Source organism: Aquila chrysaetos, chromosome 7, assembly GCF_900496995.4.
Source record: "Aquila chrysaetos chrysaetos chromosome 7, bAquChr1.4, whole genome shotgun sequence".
Classification (NCBI taxonomy): domain Eukaryota; kingdom Metazoa; phylum Chordata; class Aves; order Accipitriformes; family Accipitridae; genus Aquila; species Aquila chrysaetos.
The window spans coordinates 38,067,726-38,086,388 of NC_044010.1; the positions used below are offsets into that span (position 1 = coordinate 38,067,726).

An 18,663-nucleotide genomic window follows, 5' to 3' on the forward strand; every position below is an offset into this window, starting at 1 on the left:
CCTGAGTAAGGTAGATTTTTTCCTTTGCCAAATCAAATAAGTATTTGTATCCAAGTTGCCACCACATAAATGTTTATTACAATATGTATGTGTTACACATCAGCATTTTCAGGTCTGTACAGGTTATCATCACTGTATTCTCTTTTGTTCTCATAGTTCTCTTTCAAAAGCTGTGCCAAACTGGAGCCTGTTTCCAGCATGGGGCTGGACAAGTGGGGTTGATGTGTTTGGAAAGAAGCTTTTAATCTCTGATGTTGTAGTTTTACAAGAACCTCTATTCTCCTTGTGCTGCAGAGTGATAGGGCACCTACCATATCTATCTCTCAAAAGCTTATGTTTGAGGGGAAAACCAGTAAAGAAACTAGAATGCCCTGGAAAGATAGGATGCTAACATCTAGAATTATTAGATGCCACTTACCATCTCTGCAGTGTGTGAGTGAGTCTCATTGCTTTGCATCTCCTCCCCTTTCCCCCTCAATAAGACTGGCTTAGCTGGTGACGTGGTTTAACCCCAGCCAGCAACTAAGCACCACGCAGCTGCTTGCCCACTTCCCCCCCACCCAGTGGGATGGGGGATAGAATTGGGGGTAAAGAAAAAAGTAAAACTCGTGGGTTGAGATAAGAACAGTTTAATAGGACAGAAAGGAAGAAAATAATAATAATAACAATAATAAAATTATAACAATAATAAAAGGATTGGACTATACAAAACAACTGATGCACAATACAATTGCTCACCATTTGCTGACCGATGCCCAGTTAGTTTCCAAGCAGTGATTTGCTACACCCCAGGCCAACTCCCCCTGGTTTATATACTGGGCATGATGTCATATGGTATTGAATACCCCTTTGGCCAGTTTGGGTCAGCTGCCCTGGCTGTGTCCCCTCCCAACTTCTTGTGCCCCTCCAGCCTTCTTGCTGGCTGGGCATCAAAAGCTGAAAAGATCCTTGACTTAGTGTAAACACTACTTAGCAACAACTGAAAACATCTGTGTGTTATCAACATTATTCTCATACTAAATCCAAAACACAGCACTATACCAGCTACTAGAAAGAAAATTAACTCTATCCCAGCTGAAACCAGGACAGCTGATTTAACAGCTCCTGGCTACTGAAGGAGGAGGGAAAGCCCCATTTCTTCAGCCCAGGTTCCTTATTGTGCAGTCCTGTCATTTAATTTGCATTGGCTTTGTTACTTTTTCTACCTTTGGACTGATTTATTCTAAATCAAGCCAGGGAAAAAAGTGGACAGAGGACTTGCACCCTAAGTCTGCTAGACTTTACTTTCTTGTCAACTGGCTTGCTTCCTTTTTTAAATGCACCTTATTTAGAAACCTGATAGGGTTAAAGAAGAATTACCTTGTTAAGGGGAAAGCATAAGCAAGCATAGTTTGAATTTATTCAGCTGGGAGTTTTGATATTGTCTTCAGAGGAAAATATTTCTGTATGTTTTGTATTAGCCTAGAATCTGAGGTAATAAACCAGTGTGGGATGCTTAGAAAACAGAAGAGAGGTTCACTTCTAAGGGCTACCCTGTGACTCTGTTTAACACATGAATGCAAGCTGGAGTTGGAGTAGGAACTGTATGAGCATGTCTTTTAAGTCTTGTAAATAGCTGTGGTTGCTACCTCAGTTCCTTCCTAAATAGCTCATAGGCATGTTTGGTTTTTCTTTTTGCCTTAAATAACAAGCAAGCAAACAAGCTTAGGTGGAGAAAGTGCATGCACAAGGTAATATTGATGAGAAAGTGAGAGGAAGAAGTCTCAAATCTTACCAAAGCTGCTATCCTTATCTGTGTTCCTGTCCATCTGGTAGGACTGGTCAGCAATTAAATATCAATTAAGGATTTAAAGATACATGTTCCATTCTAGAAATTGTCTGGACTACCAGGCTTTTCCCCCAGTTTCCTTTTTTTGGTCATGTCCTGTTTTGTTTGTGGCTGTGGAGCAGTCTATAATCAGCTCTTCTTAAGGGCACTGCCCAATTTACTGAAGGCGCTCGTTCTGTTGGGATTTGCTGCTTTTGTGTCATTATCCCCTCCCTCCCCCATCACATGGCCAAAAGAAGAGTCTACTAATTTGGGGGGAATTTAAATCAATTTAATTTATTATCCATTAACAAACTTTTAATTACTGATTCTGGTATTGAAACAAACACACACGAGCTTAGGCAAAACATCCCTCGCCCTCCACTCTGCCTGGTCTCCATTCCCGTGGCCACAGGTAGCCCTCGGTCCCCTGGGAGAGGCAGCGACAGCAGACCCTCTGGAGCCATACCTCTTGGCTCTGCTCGGGCTGCTGCTCTGCTCCAGCCCCTGCTTTCTCCTCCTGCTCCAGCCTGCACCTTTTTTCTTCTGGCTTCTCATTCCTCCCACTCTGGCCTTGTTGTTCATCTTGGGTTTTTTGGTGTTTACTGCCCTCTCTTAAATATGTTTTCACAGAGGGTCTATGAATTCCTCTGGTTCAGAGGCGGCACACGTGTGGCTGATGGGGCTCGGCTGTGTTCTGTGGTGGGTCCATTGCAGAGCTGCCTGTGTCTGGCATGGGACAGCCCCTCACCTCTTTCCCCTGAGAGCATCCCCGCAGCCTCTTGCTACATTAAGCATAACACCTTGCCGGTTATGCTTAATACACCACACGCACCCCCAACCACTCTTTTATGAGTTTGTATGAATTTGCTCTTCTTTTTCTCTTTTTGGTCTTTGCTAGTCTTGCTTTTTCACTGTCCTCTATGAAGATTTGGTCATTTGCTGTTGTCAGGTAATGTTGGAATAAATTGATTACAGGGGAAATACAGCTGGAGTTCAGTGCAGGGTACTGTTTTGTTCCTTGCTTATCCCTTTGTGTGTTACAACATAAGAGAAACTTCTACCTTGGTTCTGTTGTATTTACTAACTTCCCCATACAGAGTATAGTTTGTAATGACTTTTGAGGAATTATGGGCTGTACTCACTAACAGTCAAAGCTATTCACAGCTTCAGGGCATGGTAATCTGAGTTGCAAATGCTGGTCTGAGGACTGAACCCACACCTAAGTGCACCAAGATATGCAATGATCTTTGGAGAAAAAAAAAAATCTTTTAATATCTATTCTGGTTTTTTGTAAAAATAATTTACATTTTGAAACCTTTTTCTTTTTAGGTCTTCCATGTAATACCAACTACTGCAAAAGATCTGTTTCTTCAGTGATGTAAAAACTGAGGGGAGACATAGCTTCTTTATAAAATTGGGTATCTTCTGGGTTAGCATTTAGAAATATTTTGTTGTAGAACAGGGCTTTAGAGCTGGTCATGCTGTGGTGATCGTTTGTTTGCTGATAGGAAGGCATTCATATCCTGAATCAAATCTGTACCCTCATGTGACATTGCAGTAACCTCATTTCCCCTTGCTCTCAGTCCTGTTCTTCGCTATCACCTTTGCCTCTTGCAACCTGATTGCTGGATTTACCCAAGAGAAGTAGCTCCTCTGAAGAACGTCATGTCAGATGAAGAGGATTCTGCTGTCCTTTGTTTTTCTGAAATTGTGATTAGAAGCCTTGGACCTTCAGTTCCTGTACATGCTTTGTTTCCTAAGTTTGTTGGCTGTATTCATGATCCAGTGGCCCAAAAAAGAAATAAATACAATTGGTCTAGTTCTGCGGTTACTTGTAACATGTAGGAACTGCTAACCTTGAGGGCACTGGCTTTGCTGAGATAATGCTGATTTCAGGATTTGCTTTGTCTGTCTCAGAGGATTCTGTCCTCCTTCTGTATCAGTTAGGATGGAATTTCTGAGTTGTGCATCACCCCATATTTGCCACACATTTCGTAGATGCTGGATGGCACTTGTGCATAGTTTTGTTTTGCCCTTCCTGTTACTAATAAGGATCTTTCTTACAGGGAAGGTAAGACTTCCTTACCTCACCAAGTGGACTAGATTCTGGCTTAATATTCCTACAGATTGAACTTTCCACTGCAGTTGTCTGGGGCCCTAAGAGCTTAAGGCATCTTGTTCCTTTTATAGTTGGATGGAGTCTGTCTGGCAGCAATTCTCATCATGTGTTAGTAGGAAGTTAATTGGTGTTCACTTAGATGTTTGTATATAGGAAACGTTGAACCTATTGAAAAGGACCCAATTCCCAAAAGAGTTTGGAGGTTTTAAGGACTAATGGGGCAACACTTAACACATACCACATTGCAAAAAAATGTATTGTTTATGTAAATGGTGCTCTTGGTAGCTGTCAGTTCTCTGAAGTGGTATGGGGACGACAAAGGAGCAGTTTTGTTTGTGTAGAGTAACTTATGTTGTTTCTCCATTATCGAGATGTAAATTGTCATTTTCATTTGGTCTGGAGGCTTTTGCACAAAGGCTAACCCTAAGAGTGTTCTGAGGTCAGGTGGTTTGCTTTGGTTGTTACAGTAATGGAGTTTATTCTATCCATCTGAACTGTTTCCGAAAAGGATGGCATGTTTCATGTATCAGGACTTCAAGAAAGAGGTTGTAAAAACAAGTAAGCTCTGTTCTAGGCCTTCCTTTCTTAAGCCTGTTGTCTGGGCAGGTCCCTGTGGGATCCTGTTGCAACTCCGTGGCTCCTTAGATCTTGAAAGATTATAGAAAGTGAAATTTTTTTCCCTTTCATCTGATGCTATGCTGATACTTTATTTCAGCGTCCAAGTCCATTCTTCAACAGATTTTAACCACTCAGAGAGCGGTCAAAGTCCATCTCAAAGATTAGTTATTGCTGAAGGTCTTGTAACTTACAATATTAGGTGATTATACTGAAAATGTGTTATAGTAATGAAGGATATGTGTATACAAGAAGCGGAAGAAAATTTTTTAACTTTTAAACTTAGAAAATGGAAGCTTTAGAAAATTTTCTTACAAGTTTGTTGTGCTTACTAATTATGTTATGTGTAAATAATAAATCTGTATATTAAAATCCTTCTCCAAACTAGAGACGATGAATCAGATTTCATTGCTATTAGCAGGCAACTGGTTTTATGTCATTTTTATCATGTGAATTTTATCAGTATTTTGGGAACTTGAAGATAAATTTGCAGTTAAAAGACAGCAAAACAAAGAAAATAGTCTGTAGGAGAAATGGTTGTTACATTTGTGCAGTATTTACATTTATACTTACATACAACAAGTTAAAGTTCAGCCAATGTTTTCATTAAAATCCATGGGCTGTTGTAAATGTCCTCAAAGTTTAATTTGGCATATAGCTTCTTAGACTTTTGTTACACGTATTTTTGAGAAAACTCTTAAAAGTGGGTTATGACAGATATGTCATCGTCTGCTTTCACCATTCTTTGATTCCAGTATTCATTGCTGGCAACACATGGCACTTTTGTGTCTATGAGTGTTCTTAAGTCAGCATGAGCATCACTTGAATAATATTGCTTGTGGTAAAAAAAGGTTTAAATGGATTCCAGTTTCATGATTTTCTGTGGCATCTGGAAAACAAAAGATGAAAGATGATTTAATTTAAGAAAGCATATCTCAAGAATGCTGAAAAGTTCAAAGGTTTAGGCTCAGGTTCAATGCTAAAGGTTTAAAGGTTTAAAAAAATGTGTTGAGAGCTTTATTTTTTTTTTAACTTAAGAATGTTATGATGCAGTTTATTCTGTTTTAAAATCCTACTTACCTAGAAATTACAAATAGGCTTTCTAAACTGACTGTAGTTATGTGTAAAACATAGGATATATATATAAAATGTATGAATTTCTCTGTGCTCTGAGGCCATTTTATTTCCCTAATTAGTTGTTCATGAATGAGGATTTATACAACAGAGTGATTTAAGCAGCCAAATCTTACTTCTCTATGGTAAATGGAGACTGAGGTACTGTAGCTAATAAGATAAAAGAAGTGCAATAATACAGGTACAGTGGGATGTGTTAGAAAACATGTGGATGTGCAAAACATGTTCAGTGTGCTTGTATCTGTCGAGATTTGTGAGCTCTAGCTTAGCACCAGTCCAGAACTGACCCTTTGGAGAGCATCAGCCCCGTTTTCTTGGCACTCCATTTCTGGGAGTGTTTATTAGCGTATCCACAGCTTGTGTTTAGCTGGGCTAATAAATCCTCAAGAATCGGGGTCTCTGTGACTTTCAAGTGATCTTATGTGGAGCTAGCTCAAGTCCATCATGGTTTATTAATTCAGGTATTGACTGGGAGAGACTATACTGTGTCATCAGGCCCTGAAGCAGCATAGCTGTTTTGCATATACTGCATTTAAGCTAATAAATTCTGCTAGACCTGATCTGGCTCTTAATATTGTTGCAGATGCATATACAACCTGCAGATTGTTGTATCTCAACAGCTCACAGATTTGCAAATTTGACTTTTTTGTCCAAGTTACAGGTGCATAACTCATCCCCTTCCTATAGTGGCAAGTACACCCCTCCCTGCCTCGGTTTCTTGTCTTCCTCTGCCTACTGCAGTTCTCTGAAAGAATGAGAACATGGCTGTGCAGCATGAGGCTCACTGAACAGGTGATTTCACCAGAATTTTGTGAGAGAAGGGAGGTCAGGCTCAGAACTAGTATTTGCTTCCTCCTTCGCGGAAGGGATGGGGAGTACATCTCGTGCAACTAACTGTGCTTCATATTATTTTCAGGATCTGGACAATGCTGCATTCAGCCTGAGAGTCATGTGTTATCATGTTAAGTCATGGTTTTGATTTTGTTGTGCAGACAGGAAAGGTGGTTTAAAGAATCTGCAGAATGGGTCAGGGCTCTCTTAATTCAGCTGACCTATGTGAGTGTTATGTTTTACGTTTCCAAGTACCCTGTCATGTCAATGAAATTCTTTATCCTAGTGGTATTTAATGTAGACAGATATTTAATCTTTTTTTTTTTTAACTTGTGAGGAAACGAAATTTGGTTTGTTCTTTTAACAAAAGAACCCTGTTAGCTATTCTTCCAGTGCTCTTACAAAGTTCTGTTTTGCAGAGAGGATACAAATTATTATCAGTTATTCTACTTCTGTAGACTTCTAAAATATAATAGTGGACATGCTTTGCCCATTTAATATATATGCAAGCTTATTGTTGCTCTTGCACTTTAGAGCAAGAAAAATGGGCAGAATTTATAAGGTTCTGTTCTTACTCTGATTGATCCTCATTTCACATTTGGATACCAAAGTAAGAAAATGGATCTCATGCTAAGCGTGCAGGAGTGAGATAGTACAGGTTAGTTGTTGGAACAAATCTGAGTCAAGACTTTTAACACCTGCAGAAGGTTCATTCAGTTCTGAGAGTGTTTTACATGCAAGTACTATGAGTGTAAATACTTAAATAATCTTTGCTCTGTCAAGCAGGAGGAGCAATCCATTATCCCCAGCTGGTTACTGCAAGGCTTTATAGATGGATGTCAGTCCCTCAAAATGCACTGTGACAGTGAAGGAAATTGTTGTGTATTACTATGTGCTTCTTGCCATTGGCATCACCTGGAATTTCAGAGACAGTGGGAAACTCCCTCAGAACTTAGTTAAAAAGCCATGCGGATGTACTGTTTACAAGTCTGTATCTCCTGCTTTCTGATATAATTTCCAAGTTCACAGAGTGGATTAGATGACCAAATGGTTTCTAACTCAATTTTTGCTAAGTATGAATTTTAGGTATTTTTTGTTCCTCACTCATCACCAGATAATAAAGAGGGGAAATGAAATACTGTTTTCTTAACACTTGGGTGAGATTAAAGAAGTAAACTGTCTATATCTGTATTGGTGAAGAATTGTCCTTTAAATATCATGAGAAGTGTGCGAATATTATGAAAGAAAATATTTCTCAGATGACCTTTAATTGTGATAGGATTCAAATCAGTTCATAGGCAAAATTCTCATTGGATAGCTTCTTTACAGGGATATATTACCTTTGTCAGTTTTGGCTATTTTACAGAGAAAAGCATAAGTAACTATTTCTAAAATTTTGCAGTATTTTCAGCCTGTTGTACAATTCGAGACAAGTTAGGCAAGTTAAAACCTTATTCCTAGAGCTGTGACGTGAACGTTGCTAGAAACAAGTTTGAGCTCAGTTGCACTGGTTTCATCACTAACATTTGATTTTTGTTGAATGAAAGGGGGGATATATTTTAAGGGCACTGGTTTCAGAGGCTCGGAAGAATATTGCAACTGTACAAGCAGAAAAAGGAAGATGTGCTCTTTAAAGCATTACAACCTTAACAGGCAGTATTTAAAAATACTTTTGGAATATGTGGAAGTAACAAGAAGTCTAGTTAAAACTTTGTTGGTTCTTAGCATGAAATCCTGAAAGTGCTGGTGAAGAATACATTCTGTAGTGGGATTTTTTTATTACTGAACTAAGACTTGCACACCTGTTCTACAAAACTTGCTTTATAATGTGTCAGTTAACAAAGAAAAGAAACAAGTTTTCTGTGACTTTAGGTAATAATTGCAAAGAGAAGCATGTGCAGAAGTGGAACAAACCAAAACTAACTTTTTTCTTATCCTGGTTTACTACTGCTTGAAAAGAGTTTTCTGGTTCCTGACATTGTTCTGTCACTGAACCAGAAAACAAGTTTTGTTCAGGTAATTTTTCTCCAGTGTTCAGACATCATTCTGCTACAGGATTTCCTAGCTGGACAGAATTGGTATCATCCTTAGAAGTTGCTAGACAGTTATCTATTACTCAGGGTGCATCTCTGCAGTGAACTGTAGCTGCTGTTTGTCCTAGAGTTCAGTGTGCTGTGGAGGGCGCTTTCGGTACTGAGGCTGTCTCAGTACAGCAGCATGTAATGCAGCTTGCGCTATTTTACCTGAGAAAAACTGTAAAGTAACCTGTGCTGTATGCCACAGCTACCAGAACTAAAACGCTGTCACTCACTGAGCTATGTGACATTGCTGAGTTAATTTCATTGGAGCAGACTGATATTTTAAATGCTGGTTTTGCCTGGGTTGTCTAGACTTGATATGGGCAAAGTAGACTATTTCCTTTCCAGCATTAGTGAGCAACTGGTTTCATATTGGCTGTGCAGAGCCCGGCAGTTCAAGACCAAAGAAACTTTGATCAAAGCCAACAAACAAGTAAATTTTGTCTGTATGAGAAGCATCTTAAGCTGTCAGTTCCTTCTTCTGAGTGCCTTGGGGCACTCTGTTTCTGCCTGTTAGTGTTCAACAGCAGCAGTGTAATGGATTATTTAACCCTTCCTAGAATAGGAGTTAGGGACAGTTTGTCTAGACGAGTTGAATCTGTTATGAATAGATTTCTGTTGTGACTTTCAAATTCCAGACATTTTCCCGTAAAATTGAGATTCTTTGTTAACATCAGAAAGTAAATTTCCCTGTCATTATGTTCAGGTAAAGGCTAAGCCACAGAAGAAAAGACATTTCAAACAAAAAGAAAACTGCAAATATTAGAATGATCAGCAACAGAAATAACTTTTCGTTTTTCAGGATCAAGTAACATTCTTTTCTTGATAATGTTCCATTGCCTTCAAGGACACTTACTTGATGTAATGTCATTACATTTTAGTACGAGTACTAAAAACTCATTTAAAGGACTGCAAAGTCTAACCTTTAGTTAACCTGATCTACCTAAGTGAATTTTGGCCAAAATATTAGAGAGATGTCAAAGTTTGGGGTAAAAATTTTCTGCCAAGCTGAATTTAACATTGGTAGTGATGCTCTTAGCACATTCTAAGATATACATTACCTGTATTGCCCCAGCCAAAGCCTGAAGAGAAAACACGCATCCCTGCAGCAAAAAAAAATCCCCGGAAACAAACAAACAAACAAAAGCCAAAACAAAGAACCCACCCTGTGTGATTAACCTTTAAAAAGGAGAAATTCCGGTGATTTAAACTGAACTGCTTGCAGGTTCTAGCTTTCTAAAGCTTTTTGCTGGACTTCAAAGCGATAATCACACTGCTCTGTTATAGTTTTGTGGATTAAACAAAGAACTTCTGGCTTACGTGAGCAAACTGTGTTTAAATGTATTCTAGTTGTCTAATACAGTTATCGATGTGTGCAGTGTGCAGTAGATGACTGGTGTAGTCATCAGCTCGGAATGGCTCGTTAGGCGTAGAGGAGAGAATGGTCTTCCAAGGAATCTGGATAAAAGGGTGCTTAGCCCTGGATGTACCTTAATTATTTTAGGGTGGCGTAGGTTTTTTTTGTTCTCGGGTCTGAACTGTAATCATCATTAATCAGATCAGTGGAATAAAACTGGCTAAACGTAGAGCGCTCTGCGGCTAACTAAATGCAGCCAGCTTTTGTGTTCGGTTGCTGAGTCCATGCCAGCTCCAAGCAGGAGATGGGTTGCCACCTAGCGAGGAATCCGTAGGTACGCATGTCGTCTTGGAGTTCCACCAACGTAGGAAATGACAGAGAGGAAAGAGAAATAGGACCTGGCCGTTTGTTTCTGTTGCTGTGCTGTCAACACTATTGTGCTCATACGTGTTTGTGCAGATACCCAGAACTAGCCAGAACTAGTCTGGCTGAAAAATAGCTGTAAGGGGAGAGGAAAAAAAGGTTGTTTGCAGTCGGATTGATTCCTTGATCGTGTTTATTGTGCAGTTGTACAAGGAGTTGCACTAGCATGAAGGGGAGAGATGGTGCAGGAGGGGAGAATGAGTTGACAGAAGAGGGAACGATTACTACTTTTAATGGGGCTGCTAGTTTTAAGTGTTTGTTTTTTCTTGTAGTGAAAACTGATAATCTGTGTAACTTTGTGAAATTATGACCTTCCAGTCATTTCAATAAAGATGACCGCTGTGACCTTACAGGTGAGCATGTTGCCAGTTCAGTGCTCCAGCTAGCGTGTAGCATTCTTTCACCAAATACACACCTTATGTCTAATTGTTTTTCTATTTTTATTTAGTTAAAGAAGTTTCACAGCATGTTCTGAGAGATCTGCTGCTGCACGTACCTTCCACTTCCCTCTGTTAAAGAATTTATTGTATCGCAAAGTGTTTAAAGTTGTGGTTTGTAGTGTAACAACATGTGGTCTAAGGTAATTGGGAAGGTGTTGGGTTTCAGACTATTACGCAGTGTTGCATAACAGGTGGGAACATGGGATTTAATATAATATGGTTATCAGTAGTAAACCCACTTTCATAATTTGATTGATCATGGCTGGAGAGTCAATGACTATTTTCAATTTCCTTTCATTAATTATTGAAAACGGAGCAATGTTAGGAGAAAAGGAAAGTGGTTCAGATTTTACAGCAGAGGTTCCAAAATGTCTTCAGCAGCAACTCCACTTCTGTTTGGAAGTCCAAACTTGTGACAGAGAGAACCCTACTTATTCCTTTTGAAATTAATTTATAGAGTTTATAACACTACTTCTGATTATCATGTCCCTACTTGAGTTTGTGAAACGCTTTTGAAACTGCTACTTTGCTGTAGGGAGAACTACTAACAGTGTTTTGAAATACAGATTGTGCATCAAAAAAAACCACCAAAAAACCAAAACCCAGGAAGTGTTGGTTTCACTTTTCTGTGTTTCCCCCCTTCTTCCTCTGTTCCCCTACCTCTCAGAACCTGCTGTTGAGTATAAACTGAGAGGATGTAGAATGTAGAAAAAACTTAGAGGAGAGATATGGGTTTATCCAATCTTTGTTCCTGCTTGAGAAAGATTAGATTTAGTTTGTTGTTTGTTTTTTTTTTCTTTGTGGTGGGTGCTTTGTAAAAAAGTTGCTAAGAATTATCATTTAATTAAATGAAATTAAGTTATTTGGTTTTAATTATCTGCAATAAGCAGCTGTCACTATTCTTTCAGACATTCTTAAACATTTTTATTAGTTCAAGTTCATTCATTACCCAAAATACACCATCTTATTTATGAAGCATTGCTTATTTGTATGCCAATAAAAATGAGGAAACGAGTAAAAGGAGGGAGGGTTTGCTTTCATGGACACAACCATGCAAATCAACTTACAACGTCTGTCAGATATGTGATTCTGGACAAGTCTGGTGGATGTATCAGAAGTCATGAGAGAAAAGGAAAGAAAAGTGTTTTTTCACACCCAATTTCATGTATTTAAAGCTGATGGAGTATAAACTGAGGAAGGAAAATTGCCTTTTAAGTCTCCCAAGACACCCAGATCCAGCTAAAAAGCCATTAACATGTTTATATTTATGTCCAAACACTGAGAAAGAATAGAGTAGAAAATGGAAGTTATTCAGAATTTAGTGAGCATCTATAAAGTCTGATTCCACAAAATGGACATTTCCATAGATTTCTGCATGGGGGGCTCAGAAATGGATTCTGGTTGTTGAGTATTAGGTGTAACTGCATTTTGTTTTTCTTCATGTCATTGTTTTGTTTCCAAATGCTACAGTAGCATATAAACAAAAGATACTGGAGATGGATTATCTCACATTGTCATTGTAATTGTTGATTACCATGGTGTTTTTATCAAGGGCTGTTCACAAGCTATATGCATTTGTTTCTTTTTGGTATGTGTTTTAAGCATGTTTGTTAAGGTAGAGATTGATTATACCAATTGATTATACTGTAAAAGATTTGATGATGATGGAGACACTTTGCAGGGAAAGGTGTGTATTTGGGCTTGTACTTGTGTTTTGCAACATCCTAAGCAGCTCCGAGTGCTGGCTTTCATAGTCTGATTTGCTTTCTCCTCCCATATTCCTTTCCATTCTTCTAAGCCAGCTTCTGTACTTGAGATTGCCCACTGAGCCATTTCACATGCTAAGATTGCATGACACCAAGCCGGGGGGGGGGGGGGGGGGGGGGGGCGGAAAATGAATGGTTTTTTTACTGAGTTAACACTGAAATGGTTTGGTGTGTGGTGTGACAAGCTCCAGGCTGCTGTACAGTGGAACAGAGGGCAAGAATGTGTGTGGGATGAAGGGAGAAACAGCCAGCAGTTAAATCAGCTTGGCTACCGCAGAGCTTTAGCCACCCCAAAGTGCGTGGGAGGGGAGGCAGGAAAGCTTTTACTACTTGTTGAGGCAAGGAATCATTAACTGGTCAGATGTATCTGTGCGATGAGGAGTCGGTCACATATTCCAGGAAGGTAGGCAGTGCGGTTTTAATTAAGAGAAAGGGGAATACTCTCTCGTGGAAGAAAAAAATAAAAAAATCTTTGGGGCAGAAACATCACTGTGGTTCTGTAACATGAGAGTTTGATTGCCAATGTCAATACAGAATGTTCCCACCTCCAGCTGCTCGTTCCTGTTGCAGTATGTTGGCTGTACTGAGGGCTTTTATGACTTCCTTGCTATATTATTAGAATAATAAAGCCTAGAAGTAATTTTCACAGAGGAGCAAGAATGAGCAAACAGAGAGGGGATAGGGAAGCTTTTTAAGCTAGTATTGCAATGAAAGTTTGCCTGGTTTTGGAAGTGTGACCTCATGTACAGTATGATTGGTTAAACTAGAGTTTGCTGTTGTGCAGGTCGTGTCGTGTGCTTGTTACATGCTGTCTTGAGGCAGAGGTGTATAGTGGTGTGCTTGGCTTGGAAGCAGTCAACTCCTTTGGAGCCCCTTGAAGCATGGTGTGTAGTGTAGTCTTGGCTACTAGAAAATGGAGCAGACCTGTATTAAATGCAAGTGGCAAGTTTTTGGTGATGGGAGGCTGCAGGGGCAGCTTCTGTAGGAAGAGGCTGGGGGCTGTCCTGTGCTGTACACTGCCGGTTCCAGATGGCTCCAATGGACCAAAGCTGAACCCATCAGACGTGTGTGGCGCTTCTGTGAAAATATATTTAAGGAAGGGTAGGAAATGCTAGAGTGTGGCATAGGGAATGTGGAACAAAAAGAGGGAATACCAAGATCAGGGAAGGAGGAGGTTCACCATGGCATAGCAGATATCCCTTGCAGCCTGTTGAGGACCCATGCTGGAGCAGCAGAAAGGTGTGATAAGGAAGGAACAGCAGAGAGGAACCACTGTGTACTGAGCATGAGTCCCACCCCCTGCACCACTCAGAGTTGGTGGGTAGAGGAGCCTGGAGTGAAGGAGTGAAGCTGAGCCTGGGAAAGGGGGGAAGAAATTTGTTGGTTTAATGTTGTATTGGTTTTGGCTGCGATAGAGTTAATTTTCTTCATAGTAGCTAGTATGGGGTTACAATCCAGGCTGCTAGAGAGCATCTAATTCTTCCATGCTGTAGGATACCATGAGCATACTTTCAAAATGTGTTCAGTATGTTTGAGATGTTTTAAAACCTTGGGTATCAGACTTTGAAAGGAAATTCAGTATTTGCCAGAATTGTCAGAGATGCGTAGGATATTAGGTAGTTAAGTCCCATAGAAATGTTAAGTGATGCTCATGTTTTATGTTTTCTCTCAAAGATTGACGTATCTTTCTTTGCGATTATTTAGAGCAGTTATCTTTTTAGGGTTTCCAGCAATTCATTTTCAGTGTCTCTATCCAAACACAAGGCTGCATTTTCTCTGTATGGTGATTATCGCTGGGAGTTCCCTTTTCCATCTTGGAACTTTTCTATTTGTTACAGAAGTCTGAACTTGCATGCCATTTTAACAACTTCAGTGACTCTCCCTAAATAATTAGCCATGTATAAAATGGAAACCTGAACATGTCTCCAGTTGATAAAAAAACCCTCACAGTTTTGTAAACAGACTGAAATTCTGGACTGCTTATTGGTAAAGGTAGTGTAAAATGACAGCTTTTAAATGCTTTTCAAATTATGATGTAAAGTATCAGACTGTTTGCTAAGCAAGTTAAGTGAAACACCACATCTTTCTCCCTATTTCTGGTTGTGTAACAATACCTTTCATGCCATTGGCAGAGGAACTTTTAAAGCTTGTGCTTTTAAACCTTGCTGTTCTCTTTATTATCGCTGTTGGCATTAATGTTTAATTTTGAAAGAGTGCTGACAGAGAAGGCTTAAAGAATGGACTGGAAAGTAATTTCTTCAGCCATATCAAGAAGAGAAAAATGAATAGAAGACGTGTTCAAAAAGGATTCAAATATAAAGTACAATAGTCCAGCAATTAAAAAATGATGGTTTGGTTTAGATTCTAAGACTTTGTCTTACCTTAGGGTATGTTCTTTTACCTAAATTTTATTTACTAGTAAAGGAGACTGTTCTAAATATTAGATACATAATCATTAGTAAATGTTACATGTCACCTCTTGCTGCTTAAAGCCGACTTACTCCATTGGCAGATTCTAGAGTTGTCCTGAAGCTCTTTTAGGTGTTTGGAATATGAAAGGCTTATTTTGCTATGGGATGTGTTGGACCTTTATTACTACACAACATGGCTAAAATACTCAGCAGACGTTTAGAAAACTTAGAGGAGGTAGCAAATATTTCATACAATGTTATATTCAGAATGATAAATTACAGACAATATGGTGGCTCACAAGATAATACTGGGATTTTTCTTAGGATATCTTCAGCCACCTGCTTGCAGCCAAACATCTGCTTGGTTTTATGTTGCATTCAGAACTGGAACAGTCTCTATAGGCACTTGGGATTTTAATTACCATTTGAGGAATATGTGGAGATGAAATTTAATTCAGTCCAGTAAAAGCATTTGATAAAGGTTTGAGTAGATGATGATGTCATTTTTTAAGTGAAAACAATGACATATATGTGCCATCTCTGCCTTTTCTCCTCCTTCCCCTTTCCTTTTTACTGGTCTTAAACATGACGTATTTTGACATTTGGGTCACAGTCCAAATGGACTTCAGAATCTGTCATCTCTTTTCTGCCCTTTGCCTTTGTTGAATCAATGTGGTATGTACTCGTCTGTCTCTTTATACCTAGTTTTCTTCTTCCACAATAGGTCTACTGTTAAACAAGTTCCTGCTGTTTTTAAAATAGGACTTTGTTCTGCTTTTAGCCCCGAGACCCCTTAGTCATACAAAACCTTGTTCTTTGACTTCTGTTCATTTGTTTTCCTGTTTGGAGATTTTATTTTCCACTTCTGTTTCTCCTTCCTCTGGTACTGATGCTCAGTCTGTGAGCAATTCTTTCATCCATGCAATATTACACAAAGGAGCAAGGTAAATGGCAGCATATATTTTCTTCCTCACAGTTCTACTTCCCTTCAAAATATAAATAAAGCCCACAAGAAATTAAGAGAGTAAGCAGCCAAAATAAACTATTTTGAACACAATTTCTACGTGTAAATAAAGCAGAACTTTTTTGTAGTTGCCTATTGGATTTTCACTTTGCTTTCCATCTAAAATAGGTATCAGATACTATGGTGAAGTGTGGTAGCATTAAAGTCATTATACAGTAAGAGACAAAATAAAAGCACCATATTTTCTGGAGATCATAGTCATTCACAGAATCACATAGTTTTCTATTCTCTTATGCTATCCATCAGTATGCTTACCTGTGATGCTATTTAGGAAAGACTGGATGTGTACTTCAGTGAAAGACAAGGACTGCCTCACTGCCTAGAAAAGAGGTGTTAATCATCTAGTGTGAAATCAATGCCTAAACATGATGGAAGGGAAAGCTACAATACGGTTTTAGTAGTTACTTTGCATGAAGGTGATGTAAAAACTGATATGCAAGTATTTTCAATAGTGAAAGACATACTGGTGTTTTCTTACTTGATAGAATTTCATCTCTGTATAAAGGAAAAATTTTACATGAATTTCTTTATCTAAATTTCTTCTGCATCAGTGAAAGACAGTTATTTGCTTCTTTTTGCTGCTCTGTTTGCACTTCCTAAGATGACATTACATAATGGTTTCTAAGGGGTTGCTCTACTCATTTTGCTTTTAGATTATATTTGCAAGGATGTGAGGGAGGAAGCGCATAATGCAAGTGTAATATGACAGTTCTATTAAGAAAATTTGCACTTTGTGAATCTGAAAATTTTTCTTGGATTAAAATTTAATCATTTCCAAATTCTGAGCATTTCTGCTGAATTTATAGATGACTAAAAGATCACAACTCTACCATAAATCTGAGTAACCTGTTAAACGCTTCACGTGAAAGAATGTTCATCTCGCTGCTTGTATTTTTGAATGTTGTTGATTCATGTTAGAAATGTAATAGGGCACATATGAAAATAGTGCATTTTAAATTTCTTTCTAGTGTAGCACAACAATATGGTAAGCATTCTCAAACCGAGAAAGTGTATTTGTATTTTCCCATAAATACATATATAGGTCATTCTTGAACAATGAACAATTGTATGGAAAGAGAATAGAAAAGTAAAATGTCTACTTCAGAATACAGACTGGTATTTTCCTCTCTTCTCAAATTATCATCAAGGCTATTCATTCAGGACTTTGGTATTTTTCTAGAATACTAGTGGTAAGTTTAAAAAAAAAAAAACAACCCACTTTTAAGGATGATTAATTAACAAAAATACCAAATAGTTTCAACAGAGAAGAAAGAAAATTAATTTCAGTGTGGTTTCCTTTTTTGCATTTCTGTACTAGCAGAAGGATTGATTTGTGATCAGAAAAAGTAAGTGTGGTGTTTGGTAAAAACAAAAACTTTCAAGCTTTGAGAGATGTCACAGTGGTTTCTGCTCTTTCTTTATTCACAACTCTTTCTGCTTTTCTCCCTCTTCTCTAGAACAGAGGTGCAAGCTAATACAGGCTGGTTAAAATTTATGCCAGTGTTATTTCATATACTGTGATTTATTTATTTCTTTTTAAAAAAATCACTATTAAAGAACTGCAAGAAATTTAAACATAAGAAAAAAACTTACTTACTTATGAGAGTGATCAGATACCAGTACAGATTTCCTACACAGGTTGTAGAGTCTCCATTCTTGGACATGTTCAAAATCCAACTGGATGTGGTCCTGAGCAACCTGCTGTAGTTGACCTTGCTTTGAGCAGAGGGATCGGACTAGAGACCTCCAGGTTTTAATAGTTCTGTAGTGTGGTGAAAGAGCCTGTCTTCTGTATTTAGAGATAATTTCGCAGTGATGTTGGATATTTAGGATGAAAATCTTGGTGTAGTCTACATATGTGCATTAAAGGAATGTATGACTGTATAGTCCTTCAGATTATGACCAAAGAGATCTTTTATTAATAGGTCAAATCAAGAAAGCCTGTTAAGTTTTGTGTGTTTATATTTTGAGATCTGCATGAGTTTAAGTTAATTTCACACAAGTTCTGAAGGAGAGTAATTAAATATCATCTCGTCAGTGTTCTTTATAAAGATTAAAGAATTTATTAGAAATTTCAGATGTGTACGTCTTTCCAAACAGTGTGTTCGAATTGTTTTCAAATTTTTTTTGTATTCAACAGCTTGAATATATAGCTAATATACTACTTCATTATCTTTCACAGATCTGAAGAGAGAAGCCAGTATTTGTCACATGCTGAAGCATCCTCATATTGTTGAACTATTGGAGACATACAGCTCAGATGGAATGCTTTATATGGTCTTTGAGTTGTAAGTTTCTCTCTTTGATTTTACCTTTCTTTGTTGTCATTTGCTAAATAAAATCCTAAAAGTATGTCTGCTTTCACCTGCTTGTTTTGTAGCTCAGAAGTCTTGAGTGCTATGAAAATATTTATTTCTGGCCAGTACAGGTTGTCCCAAATAAAAAAAGCTGTCACACTGCTAAGTGGCTGACATCAGGCTGATTCTTTATAGCATGCTTTTTAAGGGCAGACATGCAGTTTATTGATGGCTGCTGTGTCCCTAATAGGGTACATGAGAACGAGTTAAAAATCTGCTGATGGTCATCATCTTTGGGTAACTGATGGTATTCTATTCCAGTTGTGAAGTTTTGTTTGTTTTTTTCCCAGACTATTGT

At 38.4% G+C, this 18,663-nt stretch overlaps 1 protein-coding gene across 22 annotated transcripts in view; it reads left to right on the forward strand.

The window, feature by feature from the left end:
• The window catches only part of CASK (calcium/calmodulin dependent serine protein kinase), a 243,228-nt gene that overhangs the window by 88,828 nt on the left and 135,737 nt on the right, over nt 1–18,663 (forward strand). For all 22 annotated transcript variants that reach the window (XM_030019535.2, XM_030019539.2, XM_030019537.2 and 19 more), the window contains exon 3: nt 18,191–18,296. In XM_030019535.2, coding sequence (XP_029875395.1) covers nt 18,191–18,296 — 106 coding nt within the window. The remainder of the gene's footprint in view (nt 1–18,190; nt 18,297–18,663) is intronic.